This window comes from Aphanomyces invadans, assembly GCF_000520115.1.
Source record: "Aphanomyces invadans strain NJM9701 unplaced genomic scaffold supercont1.33, whole genome shotgun sequence".
Classification (NCBI taxonomy): Eukaryota; Oomycota; class Saprolegniomycetes; order Saprolegniales; family Verrucalvaceae; genus Aphanomyces; species Aphanomyces invadans.
The window spans coordinates 554503-573483 of NW_008580178.1; the positions used below are offsets into that span (position 1 = coordinate 554503).

The following is an 18981-nucleotide window of genomic DNA, read 5'->3' on the forward strand; positions in this document are numbered from 1 at the left end:
CCCCTTCAAGTACGTCTTCCAGCTTCAGTTGTTGTGCTCCGTGAGCTTGATGGTGGTCGTCGTGATCGCAGCCATCTAGTTAGCCTTCTTGTTGCTGTGGTGTGTTTTGTCTTAGGCGCAAGGAGAACAGCGGCAAGCGTGTGCAAGCGACTTTGTCCAAGCAGGCGAAAACAAAAGTGATTAATGGAGGTATGTCTGCTGCTTGTCCTCCTATCCAACTCTGTGTTCAATATCGTCTGCATTGAACTCTTCGTCCCTTTGTCAGGCAGGGTTGATTCGAGTCAACCGTCACGCTGCTGACGTCGCCAAATCTCAACAACTACCGACCTTAATACACAAATTCCTCCTGATTTGACAGTGAATATAATAGCCGTTGAAAAGGACCTCCCGCATGTGATGTCTTTACATTATTTCCGCCATAACGTCTAATCAATTCATATTTTTTGTACTGTGATATTGTATGCGAAAATTCGTCTGCAATTCTTAGGCAACGTTGCCAGGGCATGGTCGAATCCAAGTTGGAATTTCCTTGCACAAAGTTGCAATTTCCTTAAACAGTACAGTTCTTGTTCGAAGTTATATTACCTATTTGGTATAAAATACTATAGTGTTGGCATGTACCCATGTCAACTTTCTCCCTTTACGAGCGCTTGGTCTCTGGTCTGTGCTGCTGCCAAGTTGGGCCACAACTCCTTTGGTAGCACCAGATATCACCCGACGTGATGTCGAACGGTCCTTCACTTACAGTATTGAGGGAGGGTTTTTATGCATGACTGTATGTGCTTTGCCGGAAAGCGGTGCCTGGTCAGCGTACCATAGCGCCCGCATCCAAGAATACAAACTGACAGTCGACGACAGCTCCCAAGGAACTTGACGGATAATTATCCGGTGTGATTGTGTGTGGGAGTTTGCATCGCGGCTAACAAACTGCAAAAAGTGCAGGATGACATGGTAGAGGCAGTGGGACCTTTGAAACCTCTATAATGTGATAATGAGTTTCATTGGACCAAATACTAAAATGTACAAGATATGATAACTTGAGGGTAAATTTGGATCAAAAGTTTACTTTATAGCTACATATTCGACAGGATATGTTCTTTTGAGGTATTTGAATGCCAGAGTTCAATGTCAACTTTTTGTTATGAATATTTTGGTGTATTCTAGACCAAAATCGGCCATTTTTTCAGCAAATGCCAGCTTAAGCTCCCCCGATGCTGTCGTCGACTGTGAATCAGGTCTCGCATTCGTTTGGCGTGGGGGTGGGCAACCGGGTGAGATGCCACGCCAGGGGCGATGCGGTGCCAATTACAGATTCAGCTGAAGGGTGCAATCGACAATGACGAGGCCACTGAGCAGTTGTCGGCTCAAGATGCTGACTGTGTCCATATCCACTTGATGCAGGTCCTTGTACCCGAGGCGAGCGAGCATGCTGGCGTCGATACCGAGTTGCATCGCGGCCCCATCGGCAAAAACCACTTCAAGCTGCATTTCTTGCCCTGGTCGACGTAGTATTCATCAAAACAGTCAGAGTAACGAGGAAGAAACTCGATGTGTACCTAAAATGTACACGGAGAAGAGGGCGGTCGCGCTGGTCTTGACTCCATCCTCCTCGATACGGAATCGCTTGGCGATGTGAAACAGCCTTCTTCTCACTTCCAGGCGAACGCCGTTGTGCCCGATTGAGATGCGGGCCCCCTAGCACGACCATGAGCTGTCAAGGAAGAGTACGGCGTAAGCACCATGTGCTTGGAGATTTCGATCTTCTGGTTCAGGTCACAGCGAGCCAGGATGCCGTGACCGGTAAATGCCCACTCTTGGTACTGCAGCCCGACGCAAATACAGATATGCCAACGAGAGATGTAACACTCGACGTAGAGGACCCCCTTGTCTTCGAAGAACCCTAAGTGGGCCATGCCTACGGGGGGAAGGAAGTCGGGGGCTCAGCGGATCGGGTACCGCTCATCCTACCAAGCTTGACACGTTTGGCTAAATAGTAGATGAGCGTCGGCTCCGAATATCGAAAGCAGCGGAGGAGTTCGTTTGGGGGATTGCTGTCGCTGCACCGCTGGTACATCCGTCCAAAGTACATGTCTGGGTTGGGAAGGAGGAGCGTGCGGGCGTCCAGAGTTAAGTTGCGAAAGTTGTGAAAGTCTTGCTGGTTTAGCACGTATTGTCCGCGCGACAGGACCAGCGCCATCGATGCCCCTGTCCAGCCCATCACTGTGAAGAAGCTCAGGACTGCATTGAATGATCACCTTCAGTCAGCCGATCCAGTTCGTGGATTCGCACGAGCAACGTGCTGGGAAGGAGACCGAACAACTTGAGGTCGTCAACGTCAAAGGCGCACTCGAGCGCTATCGGGTCACCTTGTTTTCCACTCGTGCTGCAGTGGAGTACGAGGAGCAAGTGCCCTTTGGAAAGGCAGCTGGAATGGATGCCATCAGGGCCACGAACCAACTGGACTCGGACCTGCCTGTATAGAATGTGATAAGCGCCGCGAAACCAAACTCGTCGACAAAACAGACGCGGGTGGTAGCTCTCGGACTCGGTCGTAGTGCCGCTCAAACTCGACTTGCGCATTTGCAACTTCAGCGTTTCCACCTACGATAGTCAAGACTGCAGGGGTCGTTCACTCGATTCGAACGCCGTACCCTCGTCAGAGCAGTGTTCTTTCGCAGGTGGGACTGGATCTTGATCGCTGCTTTGCGTTCCCGCCGCAGGATGTGGACCATCTTGCCCGCTCGATACCGTCTGTATGTCGTTTGGACCGATACCGCTGCTCGCTCGCGACGGGTCGCAAGGGCGAGTTTGTTGAGTTCTTTGCGCTCCTTGCGTTCTTTTGCGTGGAGTTTTCGGAGCTGCGCCAGTGCCCGTTCCCGCTCAAAATTCTCCTGGGACTTGCGCACCATTTCCCGGCGCCGCTCCAGTTCCAAGTACCTGTGGGGTCGTATTCGACGGATCCGTTTGTGCCCCAATCCTTGCGAACTACCCACCTCTCAGCCTTCTCTGGGTTCTCCCGCAACTGCTTTTGTGCAAGCCGGCGGCGTTGGATCGCTTGGAGCTTGACCACAATCTTGTCGTTGCCTTCGACTACACGCAGCAACCATGCGCTAGGACAAACTTTTGGATAAATGGCCCACGAACATGCTTGAAACACATAGTGGTGCGCGCTGTTTTTCATACTCGGGGTCTTGTTCAGCCTAGCTGACGACCGTCAGTTGAAAAAGAGTTGGGGTCACTCGACGCACATGATGCTATTGCGTCGCGAGCGCATTTGCTTCTTCTGGAGCGATCTCTGGCGCATGACGGTCTGAATGCGGATCGCAGCCAAGTGCGCTTGTTTCTTTTCCTGAAAGAGGCGGTAGCTGAGCATGGTGCGCCACCAGCACTGGAGCACGACTGCCTTTTCTTGAAGTGCCAATGCCTTTACGAGTGCTTTCCGCTGATACTTGGCGTGTCGGTCCTTTCGACGCTGGAACCATCTTGAAGTGACACGCAGCACGACGTCATCGACGAACCTGAACTTCGCGATCGGTAAAGTGCTCGAGCACATCAAACTTGCTTCGCTTGAGAATCGAACGGACGGTCGCTGTGTCCATTGCTGGGTCGGTCGCAGGCTCGAATGCGTCGTTGAACTCTTCGGCGGTCTTTGATGGACTCTCCAGCGACACGCGTAATGCGTCGCGTTGCTGTCGCTTTCGAATTTTCTTGCTCATGGGAGACTGCGCACAAAGTGAGCCAGCTCGAAGCCTCTTTGTGGTGAACTCCTCCCGCACCTGAATGATTGCCGATTGCATCCGTAGCTCCTTGGAACTAAACATGCCAAAGCTGGAGTACGACAGGTTCCATGGCTTTTCGGTCGACGCGGGCTTGTCCATGGCTGTTCCAGGTTCAGAAACCCATGGTTCGGATTGTCTTACCTGAGATGGCTTGTTGCAGTTTCTCCGGCGACTGATGGTGGCTCGACTGGTTGATCACGTTCGTCACCAAAATTGTCAGGACGGGATAGAACCAGTGTGCCAGGAATCGTCCTTCCGCCGACACAGCGATCGATTTCCCTACGCCGATCAAACCCAAATCAACGCCTCGTGTACGTGTGCAAGTCATTACCAGTTGGTGCGACAAAGACGTACTCGACTGCGTCCACCATGAGGAGGTCGTCGATCCGCGTGCGACACGACTGAAGCGTCGTTGTGTCGCGGAAAGGGATGCAAAACAGCGGCTGGATCGTCTTGTACCGGCACATGTACACTTTGAGTTCGCCATGCTTGACAATGTCGTTGGTCTTGAATACCATCTTGGACGGTGAAGTCACACCCACGTCGATTTGAGGGACGAAGCGCGTCCATGGCGACACCCCCTTCTTTTTCACAAACGGACTCGTCGTTCGAAGGGAAGGGACCTATGGCGGCACTCGAGTCGGATTCCAAGGAGGTATCGTTTTGACATGTGTACCGGGGATGAGCGGGTTTGCTTTCGAGACTGAAATTTGCCAAAGGGACTGTTGAGCACGCCAAACTTCTGGAGCTGGGATTCCTTTTTCGCTGAAAGGTATGGCGACTGATCTGGCATGTCGACAAAATGCAGGGGCGGCAGGATGTTGCTGGTGGTTTTGTGTGGTGATGGCGGCACTTCGGCCTCCGAATCGGACCCAGAGAAATTCAACAGTTCCTCCAGGTCTTCGGGGTCATACGCCAGCGCATCGATCCTGTTCATGCGGTCTACTCGCCGTGCATGTGGGCGGTTTCGTTTAGTTGTAGCCCTCGTGACTGTAACGGTTACGCGTGAAACGTCGTTACTTGACGACAACTCCACACAAGGACGTAATTCAGTTGTTTCATGCTGTCGCAGATGGAGTCGCACTCGCTGTGCAGCCTTCACACACAAGGCCACCCACTGCGCCGCTGACAAGGCCAAAAAACTAAGCCTAGCCATTGCCCGGCAGTGGTCACCCGTGCTGCGCAGTCTTGCAGAATTCCTGTGTTGACGAGCACACACGCATTGTACCCACGTGCCATCGCCCATACTCGGGGACCTGCTGCAGTTAGTTGATAACTGCGAAAAGCCACGAAGTATAGCCGTGCCTTGGCATTCACGATCATGAGAATCGCATCCATCCAACACAACACAAACCGTAATGAGACGGAAACGAAACCGATTCTGAAACGGTCGGAAAATAGCGCCACCATCGGTGGGATGCTTCCCGACACAGTCAAGGACCCCGTTGGGTATTTCGTCAGTGCGAGTCGGCCGGGGGACGACGGTGGGTACAGCAAAGGCGTGGTCAAAGCGTACAACGAGCAGCACAGCACCGTGCTCGTTCGATTCGGTAAGTGGCCCTTGTCCCTCCTGCCGTTGACTCAACATCGTGCAGACGACGGTGAAGAAGCGTGGTTTGGCCCCGATGACAAGCTCACGTATTTGCAGCAAGCAATGTCAGTGCATCTCGATGCGCATTTGAGTCAAATTGATCATGGCCGAATAGACAACCGAATTCACCCAAGCACGACCACGCCCCCGTTCCGTCGAATCCACTCCAGTGGAAAGTGCGCTTGTCCAGCGGAAAGAAGGGCCTGGTCGTGGGGTACTCGGCGCCCCTGGCCCACATTGCGATGGGTAGGTGGATCGCTGTACCCATCCATCGCGTTTTAATCGCCCAAACGTTCTAGAATCTGGAGAATCAATCTACCTCAATATCGCCACCCACGACGTTGACTTTTTGTACTGCACATCCATCTTTCAGTTCGAGGCCACTCCACAACAGTGCGTGCTGCCTTCATGACTTCGTCCTGGTGTGATTGCTCATGAAATTGTTGTAGCCCCGAGACGGACGACAGCCACGATCCTTTGCTCACGACGTTGCCTCTCTTCGCCAAACAATTCGATGTGACTGACGTACGGACCAAGCTGGCAACGTATCGATCCATTCTCGAGCATTGTCAGAGCTCGCCGACGTGGCAAACCAAACTTGGCACCGACCTCAAAACCTTGGAAGTCCGACCGAATCCCCCACACCAAATGCCATTCCTCACTGGCCCAATCGAATAGAACGAGCATCGGCGGATTCATTTTGTCTTTCAGGACCTACAGGCCGATGATCGCGGTCTGCGACTGGCTGCGGCGCGGTGTATTTGCGCGCTGGCGTACGAGAACGAGGCCAATCAAGCCATGATGAACACGTACTAGAGGATTCTCTCGAGGCCACTCTCATGTGAACGGTAGAGAGAATGGGCTCACAGTCGACTGGCTGCGGGTGTTTTCGATCCCGTCCAAGTTCCAGCAACTCTATGACGACGACTGCCGAGCCGAGTGCAGAATTCCGGATCAAGAAGATTTCATCCAGTTCCTGACCAAGTTGATCCGAAACAACATGGCGTCCGTCGCCGCAAGTGTCTACAATTACTACGATCGAGCGACCCATCTCCCGCGCCTTTGGTGCTATCCGCGAGTCCACGGAAGTCTCCACGAGTGGAGCAGCGTACCCGATCCCGAGTGCCACTTTATCGGCTACATCTTGACCCCCCGATCGACTGTCCATCTGCCCAAACACCTCACGAGCGCCGACATCCAGGACATCGCCGATCTTTTCACGCCAGACAAGTCTGTGGTACGATCCCACAGCAATGGCGACCCACCTGAGGGCATGCTAGATGACGCTCCTGAAGACGGCGCAGGTCGTGCACGCGTCAATACCTCATCCCGTGAACCGTTTTGTTTTGTACGACGCCCTCAAAGCAGTTCCGGTGCTCGCGGGCGTCCTGGACGACAGACCGCCCCTTGCCGGGTTGGTGCAATCGTTTGAACAAGCGACAGACATTGCGTGGAGGGATCTGTTTGGGTATTTGACGACGCGAGTCCACATCGACGTCCTAACGAGAAACTGGGGCGACAAATTCATACCAGAGCTCTTGCGGGTCTTCACCTCGCTCATTCCCCTTTCAAATCCATGTAAGGAAAGCCACCTTTATCCGCGATGGTCGAAGAGTCGTCATGTAGGGATCGATCATCACAGTTGGGTGTGGCAGGCGCAGCTTCGCGATGCGTTGCAGACGAATGCCATGTTGAACGCCGTCCACGTGTTCCATGAGGTACCACATGTGCATGTGCCGGTCGTGATGGATGGCTGCTACCAGGTGTTGGATGAAGGGGAGGCCCCCCTGCGGTTATTGATGGCGCTGACGCACTTGCGACGGATCGAAGTCCCTCCGCCACCAAAATCAAATCCCAAAAATCGACGAAAGTCGTCCAAGGACCATCGCGTGTCGCTCGCAATTGCGTCAGCTCAGCAAGCCGTTCAAGCACTCAAAGCCACTCAAGCTAAACACCACACCGAGTCAACGTTCCAAAAGCACATATCCGACGTGAATACCATCACGACTTATGTGAGCCAAAACGCGCAGAAACTCCACGATAAAGTCATGCAGCATGCCCACACGCCGCTCGTTCTTGCGCCGATCTGCACCAACCTGGACGATATCGTGTCGAGCATGCAAAACACCAAGCATCAGAGCCAGCAGGACCGAGAGCATGTCGTCCTGACCAACAAAGAGCGTCTCGAAGCGCTGGAGAAGCGCCACCAAGCTGCTGTCGAGGCCAAAAAACAAAAGTGGCAGCAGCAGTGCGACGCTATCGAGGCCGCCAAGCAGCAGAAGAAGCGCGAGGTGCACGCGAGAAACGCGTCCAAGATGGCCCGCGTCCATCAAGAACGGACGGCTCTCGAGCGCCGCCACGACCAAGACGTTCGAAAGCTCGAGCAAAAGGTTGAAAAGATCATGAAGAGTCCGCGCCATTCGGTGGCCAAGCTCGCGATCAAGCCCCATCCCCCTCCTCCAAAGCAAACGGATGCAATCCTACCGACACCTCCTGCGACGGCAATGATCCCCAAGCACTTGACCAAAGGCGCCCGTCCCCAGAGCGCACGGGTCATTCGAGATCGCACGATCGCATTTGGGAACATGGTGTCCAAGCTCCACACGGTTGAAGTCCTTGTCAAAAAAGAGCAGACGAAGGCCATGTGGCGCCACCTCCACAGCGAGAACAAGCGCTTCCAGCCACCTGCTCCGAGTGTTGCCAAGTGCGTCGACATCGAAGGGGAAACGCTGCATCGCACAAAACTCTCGTTCGCACCGCCAGCGCAGCGCGCCATCACGAGCCTAGACCTGCCCTTGGCGAACGAAGCCGCATGCATCAAGCTCGCGTCGGAGCTCATTCCACCCGCCGTGAAGCCCCCCGACATCGACGACGACAGCTCGACGTCGTACTGCATCTTGGCAAAATACAACCGAACACTGGACGAGGATCAGCGCCAGCTTTTCAAAGGTATTTGAGCTTCCCCACCACGCGCCAGCTTAGCCATTGTAGCTCGGTTCTCGACGAACAACGTGAAACTGAACCACCGCCTGACGTTCGCCGTCCAAGAGCAGTACGTCCACATGGCTCGGCGCAATCAAGCGTGGGGGGCCTTCTGCGCCAGCTCCCGCATCTACTCGGACGACCCCGAGCAGCTCAAGCGCACCGAGTTCATCACCGTCGCCAAAAAACTCGGTACGATGGCCGCATGGATTTTCACCATCGGATGGATGTACGAGTGGCTAGGAATTGTCCTGCGCGACGATGCCGAGTACGAAACCGTGTGTCGGCGGCTCGACAAGAACTTGACAGGTTTCCTCGCGTGGAGGGACTTTTACGAGTGGTTTCTGGACCAGGACCTCAAGCACGCCATGGGGGGGGTGGACCGGCGGGTAACGTCCTCGTCGATCAGTTAATCGTTGAGCGAAGGACTCGTCAAAACAAACATCTTCTTTCGAGCACCCGCCACGTTTATCAGGAACCTTTGCTGCTTGAAATGGATGGCTACGCAGCTTTCATCCCCCCGGCGACGGTGTTTTGCTCCGACAGGGTCTTGGTCTTTGCGCTGAACTTTTTGAACAATTCGCTATCCTTGGCCACTCTATCGTCCCCGTTCTTGTACAATACAGCCAAATTGTGGCAGGCTGGCGCGTAATTGGCGTCGCAAGAGGCTTCGAGGTACGCCTTCGCCTTGACAACGTCGCGCCGGAGACTGTACTTGGATTGCTTCGTCAAGTACATGCTTCCCAGCCGAAAACAGCTCCCTCCTTCGCCAGCTTCGCACGCTTTATCGAGGGCGGCGATACCTTTAGGAACATCCTGCTTGCAACAATAAACAGACGATAGCATGACTCCCAAACGCATTACCAGATCACCACCCATCGCGTTGAGGTACATGAGGCCAAGATGGTGACATCCGTGGATGTGCCCGCCGTTGCATGCCTTTTCTACATGGCCGTCAGATGTAAAGGGGCCACGAACACGAACCGAGCGCAGCCTTGGCCATGGCATCGTCCATCTCGACCCCTTTGCCCGCGACTGCACACCATGGAGTGAGCAACGACAAGTTGTGAGAAGGTCACGTACGAAGAAGACGGCCATAGTTGAAGCACGAGGCGGCATAGTTCTTCGTGTCGCAGTTCTTCTTGTACACGACCGCGGCGTCGTCGTACTTCTTGTCCACTACAGCCAGCCATTCGCCGAGGCTGTGGCAGGCGCCGGGGTCTCCTGCATGCTCCATTGAGTCACAACCACGATCATGACCTCGCTGTTTACCTTTTCCCTCGTCGCAGTTGGACACAAACTCATACAGACGCTTCTCCAGGTCTTCATTCAGCCGCTTCGTTTCATCCGCGCTCTTGTCGCTCATGATGAAACGTGATGAACCTGAGGAGATCGAACCTGTGCAAAATAATAATGCACATATTAAAAGGTAAAGGTTTTCGTCCAATCGACGAGATCAATTGAAAATGATGAACCGCTTGGCAGAGCAACGGCAGCACGTGAGGCGCCACGTGCATGCCTCCTTCATACGGAATCTATTTGAGGTGGAAGGTCCATCTCCTTTACGCGTGGGGACTGCGTGCTCCCCAGATGGAAACTTATCATTCGACTGCAGTCGTCAGTGAAGGTGCGTACACCCTACGAAGCCTTTCTGCGAAGCCAAGCACACTCGTAGGTTGGGGTATTTTTTACAACGACACAAGACCAACGTATCCATACAACGCAGCCTTGATCGCGTCATCTGAGAGGAATCGGCCTGGTGCTTCCATGTGACGAAATGACGACGGCCACCCGACCAAGATGTCGTTCTTTGGCGTCGCGGTCACTGGGTGCATTATGTACATGGCAGTCGTGTACCCTTTGGTCTACACTCGATGCATGTCAACGCAATCGATCTCGCTTCAAGTACCTCTCGCGCCCGCAGGTTTCGATCAGCCTCTATAACGCTCTTGCATCGACGTCTTGCCACGTTAAGCTCCGTCAAGGTCAACGCGGTGTGGCCAAAGTCGGCCGCTTTTGCCACGATCTACCTCATGGATGTCACACAAGAGTATTTTTCACATAACAACCTCATATTCGTGCCGCGACAGGACGTTAGTTAAGATGCTCGATCGAGGGTACGCCAGTGCGCTATGCTTGATCTTTCCCACGCAGCACGGCGCCAACACATATGCCGCCGTCGACTCGAGGCACTTTTCCAGCACCATGTCCGTGGCCTAACCAAGTACGTCAAGTCAACTATTAGCGTCCGGTGAGCAGCCGGATCACAACCTCGCCGCACGCGTGCAATGCAATGCCGACGTCAAAGGTGTCCGTGTACTCTAGAAACGTGGAGTGAACTCACGGCGGGGTTACGAGGTGTACCATCAACTTTGCCGCAAAAGACAGTCACGTTGGTCAAGCCAGCAGCCTTGATGCGTTCGTGCGCTGCAGAACACAATGCGAATGAACGAATAGCAGGGATTCGCAGACTTACCAATGTCCAGCGATGGCTTCTTCATGTCCAACAGAACAAACTGGCACTTGGGAAAAAGGCATGCCAGAGGAAGCGCGACATACCCTGAGCCTGCGCAGAACTCGACGACGCGGTCACCATCGCTAGAATGTCGGCATGAGCACGCTCGACAAGAGATATATAAAGTGCACCGAAGGAGATGCTGAAGGAATACAGCAAGGTTGTCCACTTGGTGGCGCTTGTTCTGGACGCGTTTTGGAGGCAAGTAGCCGTCTTTGGGGTGAATACCATGAGGCAGTCGGTCCCAAGGAATTACAGACGGTAACGCCTTCGTTGTTGCGAGTGGATTGGGAAGGTAGTGCAGGAGTGTCAATGGTTCAATTCTGTCATGGAGGAGCTCGCTGAACCATGCGGTCTCTTGGGTTTTGAGTGGCGGCACACCTTTCTCCCGCCGTCTTCTGTCCTTCTTACTGTCTTGATCGAAGCTAACGTCTCCTCCGTTGCCGCTCCGAGTGGCCATTACTCGTCCTTCCAGGTCCCATGTGCCCCAGGTCACACTCGGGAGCACTCCATTCATCGCGATCGGACTAGCGACAGATCCGGATAATACTTCTATCCGGAATAAACTACTGTAATATCAAAACCCCGACGACCGGATGAATGGAGTTTCGGGGTATAAAACCTTTTTGCCTCTAGCAAGCCCATTCGAGTTGCCAGCTTTGGACAACCTACGGGACATCAACGTTACTTGAATGTGGTCCACCGCCAAGAAGGTCCTTGTGGACCATCAGTGCGCCACCGGCCGCGCGCTAGTCGTATTTGCTTGGAATTACTGTACCCGCCGAAGTTCTTCACGACTGGCGACATATGTCTCCAACCTAGTCTAACCCGTTCAACTTTTTCAAAACCTCGACGGGACTATTCGACAACTTGTAAGGAAGAGGAGACCTTAAGTTTATGATCATCGTCGGCGACGACTTGCCGTCACGGGAAGTTTCGTCGGCCTTGGCGAGCGTCACGTACATAGCCACGACGGACGCGCTGGAGGTTGTGGCCAAACAAGCCGACCATCCGACCATCGTGAACGTGAGAAGCCATCCGTCCCTTGTCGGTCCTGAGACGCCGATCGGCCACAAGTACCTGGACAGCGCGTCGACCCCTCATGAGGCTCTAAATGGCGTCGCCATTACCCATACCACACACACATGGACCATCAAATAGGCCTCACCACTTTAATATGATTCCTTGTCTAGTAGGCACTTCGCTGCTGGCAAAATATTAACTGTAAGTGCGTTCACTGCCTTCGACGACTTCTCCGTGATAGCCTTGACCCCACTTCAGTGCTTTTCTGAAAGGATTCATTGTGCGGGGTTTCGGGGTTCCCACGTTTGCTGCAAAACGACATTCCTGCGTGGCTGGAATGGAGTACACACGATGTTCATGCACAGCTGGAAATTCTACAGCGTGCATTTTGATGACCGCATAAACTGGTAGACCTTCCTGGAACACGCAAAGAGCCACCACTTTCGCCGACCGCTCGCAGAAGTCGTGAGTTGTTGGATTCGACGTAAGCTATTGACAGAGATGGCCATCTTGTCTGAAGCACAACAACGCAGAAGACGTCGGAAACGAATAGAACATTCAAATGTAAACGTAGCCAATCTCCAGTGCGACGACTCCACACACGACCCATCCAACCCACAAGAGATCAAAAAGAGACACAAACGATGCCCAGGGCCTGTTCGTGCGCAAGTATAGAAAAAAGCCTCGATTCGAACGCGGCATTCATTCGAGACGTGCGAACCTTCACGAGAAATGCTTCCGAGCGCCATCCATGCTCCTTCTTACGAAGGACGTGGTGCATCGAATGGTCGTAGGCAATTTGTGGTCGAGGTGGACTCCACAGAACGTGGCGGCCATGGCGTCGCATTGGCTGTGGTGGGCTGCTCTTCTTGGTAGTCGTGGTGGAAACACCATGGAGGAGCAAACAAGACGTTGTGCTTGGTGTCTCCATGGCCATGATGGGCGACACAGTGAACAAAAAATGGTAGAAGGTGGTCCTTGGTCGTCGTGCTGAACTGCTCGGCAGTTGTGGTTGGCATCGCGAAAGAGTGGGAGGCAGTTGACGTTTCAGTCGTGGCGGTCATGGTTCGGTTGGTGTTCTCGTTGTGGGGGAGTGAAGAAGCGAGTTGGAACGTCTGGATGGCGCTGGCGTAACCTCGCGTTCTGTGAGACGTCCACGGTGTGTCGTCAAATCGAGCACACACAGGAACCAATTCGATGGTGCTCGTATGATGCCGTCTCGGGTGTTGCTTGGATGGCCATTCAAGGTCGTTTGTTGGAAAATGTGGGGAAAGCGATCACTGTCGAGAGAGAGCCAACCCCGAAACCCCTCGCTCCTATCCTGAGTTGGGTCTTGACGTGGCACTGTCGTTGGCCACCTTCCACGGAAGCCCTGACGTGGCCAAGATTTAATGGCCTCTCGCATCTGATTGGCCAACCAGGTGGGGATCCATGGATTCAATTCCCAACACACACGTCATAGTTCACCCCCACATGACAGATTCATACTAAACTCAAGTACACTACCAAGTTCCATGGAATCGCCCCGTATACTTGAAATTTGTAAAGATACCTCGCTTCAACAGGTTTCTTTCTTTTTTGTGGAAAGGCGGCGAAGCCATCTGGAGTCATATCCGGATAATCCCGAAAAGACGTCGGTTTGGTATACACTATACCGGATAATGCGTCGCAGTTGAAGCCCAACCCCCATCCCAAGCCAATCAAATCCCGAATAGGCACGGAGTCAATGCCTTCGTTTTGACTGGCGGCCTCAACTCAAGTGGGTGGTGAACATCGCCCTCAAGCATTTTCAAATTTGCTCGCAAGTGTCAAGATGGCCACCGATCGCACCTTCCTCTTCACCTCTGAATCCGTCAACGAAGGTCACCCCGACAAGTTGTGCGATCAAATTTCCGATGCAGTGTTGGATGCTTGCATTGCACAAGACCCCAACTCCCGTGTCGCATGCGAAACCTGCGCCAAGACCGGCATGGTGATGATCTTCGGTGAAATCACCACCCGTGGCACGATCAACTACGAAGAAGTGATCCGCAAGGCCATCAAGGAAATCGGTTACGATGACCCCGCCAAGGGCTTGGACTACAAGACCGTCAACGTGATTGTTGCGATTGAACAACAATCCCCTGAAATTGGTGCTGCCGTCGACGGTGCCAAGGACGAAGACATTGGTGCTGGTGACCAAGGTATCATGTTCGGCTATGCCACCGACGAAACCCCCGAATTGATGCCCTTGACCCACGTCTTGGCGACCCAATTGGGTGCCAAGTTGACCGAAGTGCGCAAAAACGGCACTGTTGACTGGGTCCGCCCCGATGGCAAGACCCAAGTCACGATCGAATACAAGCAAATCGATGGCCGCATGGTCCCCCAGCGTGTCCACACCGTTGTCATCTCTACCCAACACAGCCCGGATGTGACCAACGAACAAATCCACCGGGACTTGATGAACCACGTGATTCTCCCCGTCATCCCGGAACAATACCTCGATGACAAGACCGTGTACCACTTGAACCCTTCGGGCCGTTTCGTCATTGGTGGCCCTCACGGTGATGCTGGTCTGACCGGTCGCAAGATCATCATTGATACCTACGGCGGTTGGGGTGCCCACGGTGGCGGTGCTTTCTCCGGCAAGGACTCGACCAAGGTCGATCGTTCGGCCGCCTACGCCGCTCGCTGGGTTGCCAAGTCGTTGGTCCACCATGGTTTGGCCAAGCGCGTCATTGTGCAACTGTCGTACGCCATTGGTGTGTCGCACCCCTTGTCCATTCACATCGACTCGTACGGCACCGTCAAGGAAGGTATGACCGACGACGACTTGGTTGAAATCACGAAGAAGAACTTCGACCTTCGCCCTGGTTGCATCCAACGTGACTTGAAGTTGAAGCGCCCCGTTATGCAAAAGACCGCCGCCTATGGTCACTTTGGGCGCGACCACGAGGACTTCACCTGGGAACACGTCAAGGAATTGCAATTGTAAGAAGAATAATGTAGCATCACTAGATCTGTTTACGATACTCTTTCGTCGTGGCGAGTCCATGCTACGTGGGAAATCGTTCATTAAGACAGCTGGATTCCAACGAGTTCAAAGCTTGGCAAAGGCCGGTGGTGTGACACTCCAAGACACCCCGACTAATTTTAGTCATGAGATGCATTGTGTGCTATTTTGGATTCGCTTTGTGCATTTGTGCAACCTGATGAAATAGGGACATGCGTAGAGGATGGGCTTGTAGGCATCGGCTATTGCTGCCACCTGCACTTCGTTGCCTGACTTGACGCTGTAGAGTTTGAAAAACTTCCGTGGATTTCCCTTCTATCGCGCTATTTCGGGACAATGCAAAGCACGGATAACAGTTACACAGTGCGAAAAGCCGGCGTCCAAGATTAGACCGAGAGAACAACAAGGGACGATCCATTCACTCTGGAACTCGCCGCCATGGATGCACCGTCAGTACTTCAAGTCCCGGCATGCGGCGCCGTGGAAACCCGCCCTGACGACTATGCAACGGGTGATCACATCGTTGCGGTCTTTGTCATTCTCGGAGTATCCCTCGCTGGCGCGCTATTGCCTGTCCTTGCGGCGCGCGTGTCCTTCTTCCGAAAGCTCATGCCGTACGTTCGTCTTTTAAATTCCCTCGGTGTCGGCATTATCATTGCGACGTCCCTGGTGCACATGCTCCCACCCGGCCTTGAAGCACTCAACGACCCTTGCCTCAACTTGAACTACTCCGGTCTCGCCATCGTGCTATTGGTCGTCACAATGTTGAGCATGCAAATCATGGAGACCGAGATGGTCGTGTGGTTGTCGCCCAAGGAAAAGCTCACGGATCTGAACAGCTCGGATTTTGAGGGACCGATTCTGTCCCCCGAGCCCCATTCGCCGTCGTGCCAGCTTTCGTTCCAGGACAACGGCAACCATAACCACCACCACCACCACCACCACCATGGAGACATCGTGGATAGAAGTCCTCTTGCCAAGAAACTCAACGTGATCCTTTTCGAATGCAGCGTTGCGGTGCACTCCATCATCATCGGGATTGAAATGGGCGTCGCGTCTGGTGACACGTTCCACACACTTCTCACAGCTATCAGCTTCCACCAATTTTTTGAAGGCGTGGCAGTTGGCTCGTCCTCGCAAGGTGCATTCACACAGCTCAAAACGTCAGTGTTTGTTGCGCTCGGGTTCGCCAGTTCCACGCCTTGCGGGATCTTCATTGGTATACTCATTTCGGGATCGTACACACCAACTTCGACAGCAGCGCTTTGGGTCCGAGGCATCCTGCATTCCGTCGCTGCGGGCATTTTGCTGTACATGGGAGTTGTTGAACTCCTGACGTACCAGTTCACAGTGAACGCCGACTTCCATGCCAAGACACGCCGAGATCGCTGGACACATTACATGTGCATCCTCCTCGGCGCGGGCGTGATGGCTGCGATCGGATACTGGGCCTAAGACGGTCGCGCCTTTTGTTGTACCGCTTTAGTGGATCGAGATGCGTGTCAGCTTTGTATGACAGTTTCAAATTTCTTCAAAATTGATGTATATTTTCACCACCTTTCAACAAAAGCAGGACCATTTCTGTAATAATTTCGCAAATCTCTGTCAATTTCAACACCGCATTTGACCGCCTCGTGATGGATTCAGCAGTTACGTGGCGTTTCAGGTATCTTTTGGCACGATGGAGAGCAGCCCCAGCGCCGTCGCTCCGAGCTATGGAGCCGGCAAGACCATAAACGGTGGTCGATGGACAGACGAAGAGCATGAGAGCTTCCTTGCAGGGTTACAAGAGCACGGCCGCGAATGGAAGAAGGTTGCGGCCAAAATAAAGACACGCACATCAGCACAGATCCGATCTCACGCGCAAAAGTACTTCGCGAAACTTGCCAAGGATGGAACCACCACGGACGTTCCGTCAGAGGACGGGCAACTCAGTGGTACATCGTTGACACAGAGTCGTGCATGCAACTCATTCCTCCTTAGACACAGACTCATTATCGTCCATTGACACAAGCAAGAAGCGGACGATGCCATCGCCTGATGAAGTCCTCCGCGCCGTATCGCCGTCCGCACGTCAGTCTCTCGACGACGCAGAAGTGTGCGCGCTCCAAGTACTGGCGTGGTACGCCACCACCCATCCCAAACGACTGTGCGTCGAGAAGGGCCCACCTGCCTCATCGGGGTTTTCCTTTGTCCATGTCAAATCCACTTAGTGGCCATCGTAATCTGTACATCAGTTCCTGCGTCCGTCCTCGTCTGCCTTTGACATTACTACAGCTACTTGGAGTTCTTAAAGATGGCATCCATCAAGTGATGTGCCGCGGACCGCGGACTAATGAAGCCGTGCGCGAGGTCTGGTGTCAAACGCTGTGCCTCCGCGGCAGCCTTTTTCTTGGCCAGGAGCATCAACTCCTCCGTGAGCTGGTTCCACATCCACCTCGACGCCTGGCGACTCCGCTTCTCCTCTATCTTGGTTGCCATCACCTGCCGAAATTCCGTAAGGACGTCCCACACGCCGTCCACCCCGTCGCCTTCCACTGCAGAGCACATCTTGACCTGGTATGATGTCAGTCCATATATGCAGTCAATGCCAACTGCACCGCACCACAGGCTTCCACGCAGGGTCCTTGCGTCGCGCCAGCTGCAACGCATGCATGTAGTCCACGGCAGTATGCTTGGCAGCGCTATTTTACACAGTCAGCTCAGCTGGAACCCCTGGATGATAACCTACCTTTTGAGTTCGCCGTCCGCCTTGTTCACGACAACAATATCGGCGATTTCCATGATGCCTTTCTTGCTTCCTTGGAGCTCATCGCCACCAGCGGGAGGCACCATGAGCATGACAAAGTCCACCGTGTCGTCGATAACGATTTCACTCTGTCCCAGCCCCACGCTCTCGACCAATACGATGTCGTATCCACAGGCCTCACACAGCAACACGATTTCTACATGTCGTCAGAGCATAGGGATTCGGAAGCGAGGCCTACCGTTTGTATGCTGAGCCACACCACCAAGGGTACCACGCGTGGGAGACGGTCGAACAAAGGCGTCTGGGCAATTCGCCAGGTGAGTCATTCGAGTCTTGTCGCCGAGGATGCTTCCGCCTGTGACGGAGGATGATGGATCGATTGCAAGAACCGCGACTTTGTGTCCTTTCTTGGTCAGAGACAAACCCAACGCTTCGATGAACGTTGACTTTCCTGCCCCAGGCGGACCGGCGATCCCCACACGAAAGGAAGGTTTCGTCGCAGTGTGATGGATTTTTCGCTGCGCTAATACATGGTCCAGGAGAAGTTCAGCCTGCATGCGGTCCCTCGGAAGGGTCGACTCCACTAGCGTGATGGAGCGGCTGAGGTGTGTACGTGCCATCGCTGTGGCGCTGAAGAGACCGTCGATAAGGCGCTTCGTGCTGGGCAGGAGGGCCATTGTGCTTTTTGGAATTGGAGGGATTGCCCTATTCGAGCATGCATTCCTTTGTATGACTCAAAATACAATATTACAATATATCGGAATTATGTCATAATGCCAAGAGCAATTCAGCTAACTTAAAGGGAAAACCTCGAGATCGTCATTGAAGCCTTTCCTCCCAGCTTGTGCCTCGTTGAAGTAAAAAAATTCTGGCAGTTCTACCTCCAAGCGAAATGTTGATTAAACACCGCTCACAATACCCTTGGAGACACAAAATAAGCCCACCTTCTACAATTCAATAATTTTGTGAATTTCAACCAATAAAAATGAAAGTGACTTCTGATTGGATAAAATATATTTAAAAATTCAATATTCCCACCTTCACAACTTTATCCAATTTGCCGAGATTAAGCGGCGCTTCCGGCCGCCGATTCAGTCCAAGATCGATGTCGTCATGTCGTTGGAGAACAACAACGTACCAACAGCAAGCAAGATATCAGGCTACAAGGAAGAAACGATCAGAAATTGGAAGAGGACCATTGACCAGCTCAAGAAGTTCAAGGGACCCAAGTCCACGTCCAAGAGCCTCCGTGGAGCTGGAAGAAAGACCAAGCTGCCAGATCCCCATGGGATTACCATCTACTGTCGTGACATGAGGCGGGATGAGAGGCCAATCACCATGGCCCAT

The 18981-nt window shown here is 53.4% G+C and overlaps 8 protein-coding genes across 9 annotated transcripts; 3 read left to right on the top strand and 5 right to left on the bottom strand.

Moving 5' to 3' along the window:
• Window positions 1-1114: 1114 nt before the first annotated feature.
• Window positions 1115-4747, bottom strand: H310_11738. 2 transcript variants are annotated; one of them, XM_008878506.1, is made up of 15 exons: window positions 4456-4747; window positions 4111-4402; window positions 3921-4058; window positions 3777-3880; window positions 3519-3722; window positions 3249-3472; window positions 3145-3200; window positions 2994-3090; window positions 2652-2937; window positions 2474-2601; window positions 2256-2425; window positions 1969-2205; window positions 1740-1915; window positions 1557-1695; window positions 1115-1496 (listed from the first exon to the last, which is right to left on the bottom strand). In XM_008878506.1, the coding sequence occupies exons 1-15, from the start codon at window positions 4714-4716 to the stop codon at window positions 1306-1308; spliced, it is 2703 nt and encodes a 900-aa protein (XP_008876728.1). In that variant the 5' UTR covers window positions 4717-4747; the 3' UTR covers window positions 1115-1305. The 2 variants fall into 2 exon arrangements, with proteins under 2 accessions (XP_008876728.1, XP_008876727.1); XM_008878505.1 differs by having other exon boundaries at window positions 1115-1695.
• Window positions 4748-5170: 423 nt separating this feature from the next.
• Window positions 5171-9740, top strand: H310_11739 (hypothetical protein). Its single transcript, XM_008878507.1, has 12 exons — window positions 5171-5329; window positions 5375-5435; window positions 5486-5616; window positions 5670-5763; window positions 5820-5994; window positions 6049-6179; window positions 6223-6607; window positions 6651-6948; window positions 6997-7088; window positions 7134-8319; window positions 8362-8544; window positions 8596-9740. Exons 1-12 carry the CDS (start codon window positions 5197-5199, stop codon window positions 8763-8765), a joined length of 3039 nt encoding a protein of 1012 aa, XP_008876729.1. The 5' UTR covers window positions 5171-5196; the 3' UTR covers window positions 8766-9740.
• On the bottom strand, window positions 8553-9747 carry H310_11740 (hypothetical protein). Its single transcript, XM_008878508.1, has 5 exons — window positions 9625-9747; window positions 9436-9576; window positions 9337-9387; window positions 9217-9296; window positions 8553-9168 (listed from the first exon to the last, which is right to left on the bottom strand). Exons 1-5 carry the CDS (start codon window positions 9716-9718, stop codon window positions 8854-8856), a joined length of 681 nt encoding a protein of 226 aa, XP_008876730.1. The 5' UTR covers window positions 9719-9747; the 3' UTR covers window positions 8553-8853.
• Window positions 9748-10020: 273 nt separating this feature from the next.
• Window positions 10021-11402, bottom strand: H310_11741 (hypothetical protein). The gene is made up of 7 exons (XM_008878509.1): window positions 10999-11402; window positions 10829-10950; window positions 10717-10779; window positions 10624-10673; window positions 10422-10568; window positions 10262-10378; window positions 10021-10217 (listed from the first exon to the last, which is right to left on the bottom strand). Exons 1-7 carry the CDS (start codon window positions 11382-11384, stop codon window positions 10041-10043), a joined length of 1062 nt encoding a protein of 353 aa, XP_008876731.1. The 5' UTR covers window positions 11385-11402; the 3' UTR covers window positions 10021-10040.
• A 2275-nt stretch (window positions 11403-13677) lies between these two features.
• On the bottom strand, window positions 13678-15008 carry H310_11742 (hypothetical protein). The gene has a single exon (XM_008878510.1). The coding sequence runs from the start codon at window positions 14946-14948 to the stop codon at window positions 13680-13682; it is 1269 nt and encodes a 422-aa protein (XP_008876732.1). The 5' UTR covers window positions 14949-15008; the 3' UTR covers window positions 13678-13679.
• Window positions 15009-15259: 251 nt separating this feature from the next.
• H310_11743 (hypothetical protein) lies at window positions 15260-16484 on the top strand. The gene has a single exon (XM_008878511.1). The coding sequence runs from the start codon at window positions 15324-15326 to the stop codon at window positions 16338-16340; it is 1017 nt and encodes a 338-aa protein (XP_008876733.1). The 5' UTR covers window positions 15260-15323; the 3' UTR covers window positions 16341-16484.
• A 72-nt stretch (window positions 16485-16556) lies between these two features.
• On the top strand, window positions 16557-17142 carry H310_11744 (hypothetical protein). The gene is made up of 2 exons (XM_008878512.1): window positions 16557-16822; window positions 16869-17142. Exons 1-2 carry the CDS (start codon window positions 16567-16569, stop codon window positions 17096-17098), a joined length of 486 nt encoding a protein of 161 aa, XP_008876734.1. The 5' UTR covers window positions 16557-16566; the 3' UTR covers window positions 17099-17142.
• On the bottom strand, window positions 16563-18349 carry H310_11745 (LAO/AO transport system ATPase). Its single transcript, XM_008878513.1, has 4 exons — window positions 17873-18349; window positions 17617-17830; window positions 17491-17569; window positions 16563-17441 (listed from the first exon to the last, which is right to left on the bottom strand). The coding sequence occupies exons 1-4, from the start codon at window positions 18309-18311 to the stop codon at window positions 17163-17165; spliced, it is 1011 nt and encodes a 336-aa protein (XP_008876735.1). The 5' UTR covers window positions 18312-18349; the 3' UTR covers window positions 16563-17162.
• Window positions 18350-18981: the final 632 nt, after the last annotated feature.

Bases quoted from the DNA above. Each gene is read 5' to 3' on its own strand.
- H310_11744 (XM_008878512.1), top strand. From the start codon at position 16,567: ATGGAGAGCAGCCCCAGCGCCGTCGCTCCGAGCTATGGAGCCGGCAAG. The intron at 16,823-16,868 runs GTACATCGTTGA...ATTCCTCCTTAG, and splicing joins AGAGGACGGGCAACTCAGTG to ACACAGACTCATTATCGTCC.
- H310_11738 (XM_008878506.1), bottom strand. From the start codon at position 4,716: ATGAACAGGATCGATGCGCTGGCGTATGACCCCGAAGACCTGGAGGAA. The intron at 3,473-3,518 runs GTTCGTCGATGA...AGATGGTTCCAG, and splicing joins TTACCGATCGCGAAGTTCAG to CGTCGAAAGGACCGACACGC. The intron at 2,206-2,255 runs GTGATCATTCAA...TGGGCTGGACAG, and splicing joins ACTGGATCGGCTGACTGAAG to GGGCATCGATGGCGCTGGTC.
- H310_11741 (XM_008878509.1), bottom strand. From the start codon at position 11,384: ATGAATGGAGTGCTCCCGAGTGTGACCTGGGGCACATGGGACCTGGAA. The intron at 10,569-10,623 runs GTTGTGATCCGG...GTACTTGGTTAG, and splicing joins CATTGCACGCGTGCGGCGAG to GCCACGGACATGGTGCTGGA. The intron at 10,379-10,421 runs GTTGTTATGTGA...TCCATGAGGTAG, and splicing joins TGTCGCGGCACGAATATGAG to ATCGTGGCAAAAGCGGCCGA.
- H310_11742 (XM_008878510.1), bottom strand. From the start codon at position 14,948: ATGAACGATTTCCCACGTAGCATGGACTCGCCACGACGAAAGAGTATC.
- H310_11745 (XM_008878513.1), bottom strand. From the start codon at position 18,311: ATGGCCCTCCTGCCCAGCACGAAGCGCCTTATCGACGGTCTCTTCAGC. The intron at 17,831-17,872 runs GTAGGCCTCGCT...GACGACATGTAG, and splicing joins TGTGGCTCAGCATACAAACG to AAATCGTGTTGCTGTGTGAG. The intron at 17,442-17,490 runs GTGCGGTGCAGT...ACATCATACCAG, and splicing joins ACCCTGCGTGGAAGCCTGTG to GTCAAGATGTGCTCTGCAGT.
- H310_11739 (XM_008878507.1), top strand. From the start codon at position 5,197: ATGCTTCCCGACACAGTCAAGGACCCCGTTGGGTATTTCGTCAGTGCG. The intron at 5,436-5,485 runs GTCAGTGCATCT...ATGGCCGAATAG, and splicing joins ACGTATTTGCAGCAAGCAAT to ACAACCGAATTCACCCAAGC. The intron at 8,545-8,595 runs GTACGATGGCCG...ACGAGTGGCTAG, and splicing joins CACCGTCGCCAAAAAACTCG to GAATTGTCCTGCGCGACGAT.
- H310_11740 (XM_008878508.1), bottom strand. From the start codon at position 9,718: ATGAGCGACAAGAGCGCGGATGAAACGAAGCGGCTGAATGAAGACCTG. The intron at 9,577-9,624 runs GTAAACAGCGAG...TGGAGCATGCAG, and splicing joins CAACTGCGACGAGGGAAAAG to GAGACCCCGGCGCCTGCCAC. The intron at 9,169-9,216 runs GTAATGCGTTTG...TGTTGCAAGCAG, and splicing joins ACGCGATGGGTGGTGATCTG to GATGTTCCTAAAGGTATCGC.
- H310_11743 (XM_008878511.1), top strand. From the start codon at position 15,324: ATGGATGCACCGTCAGTACTTCAAGTCCCGGCATGCGGCGCCGTGGAA.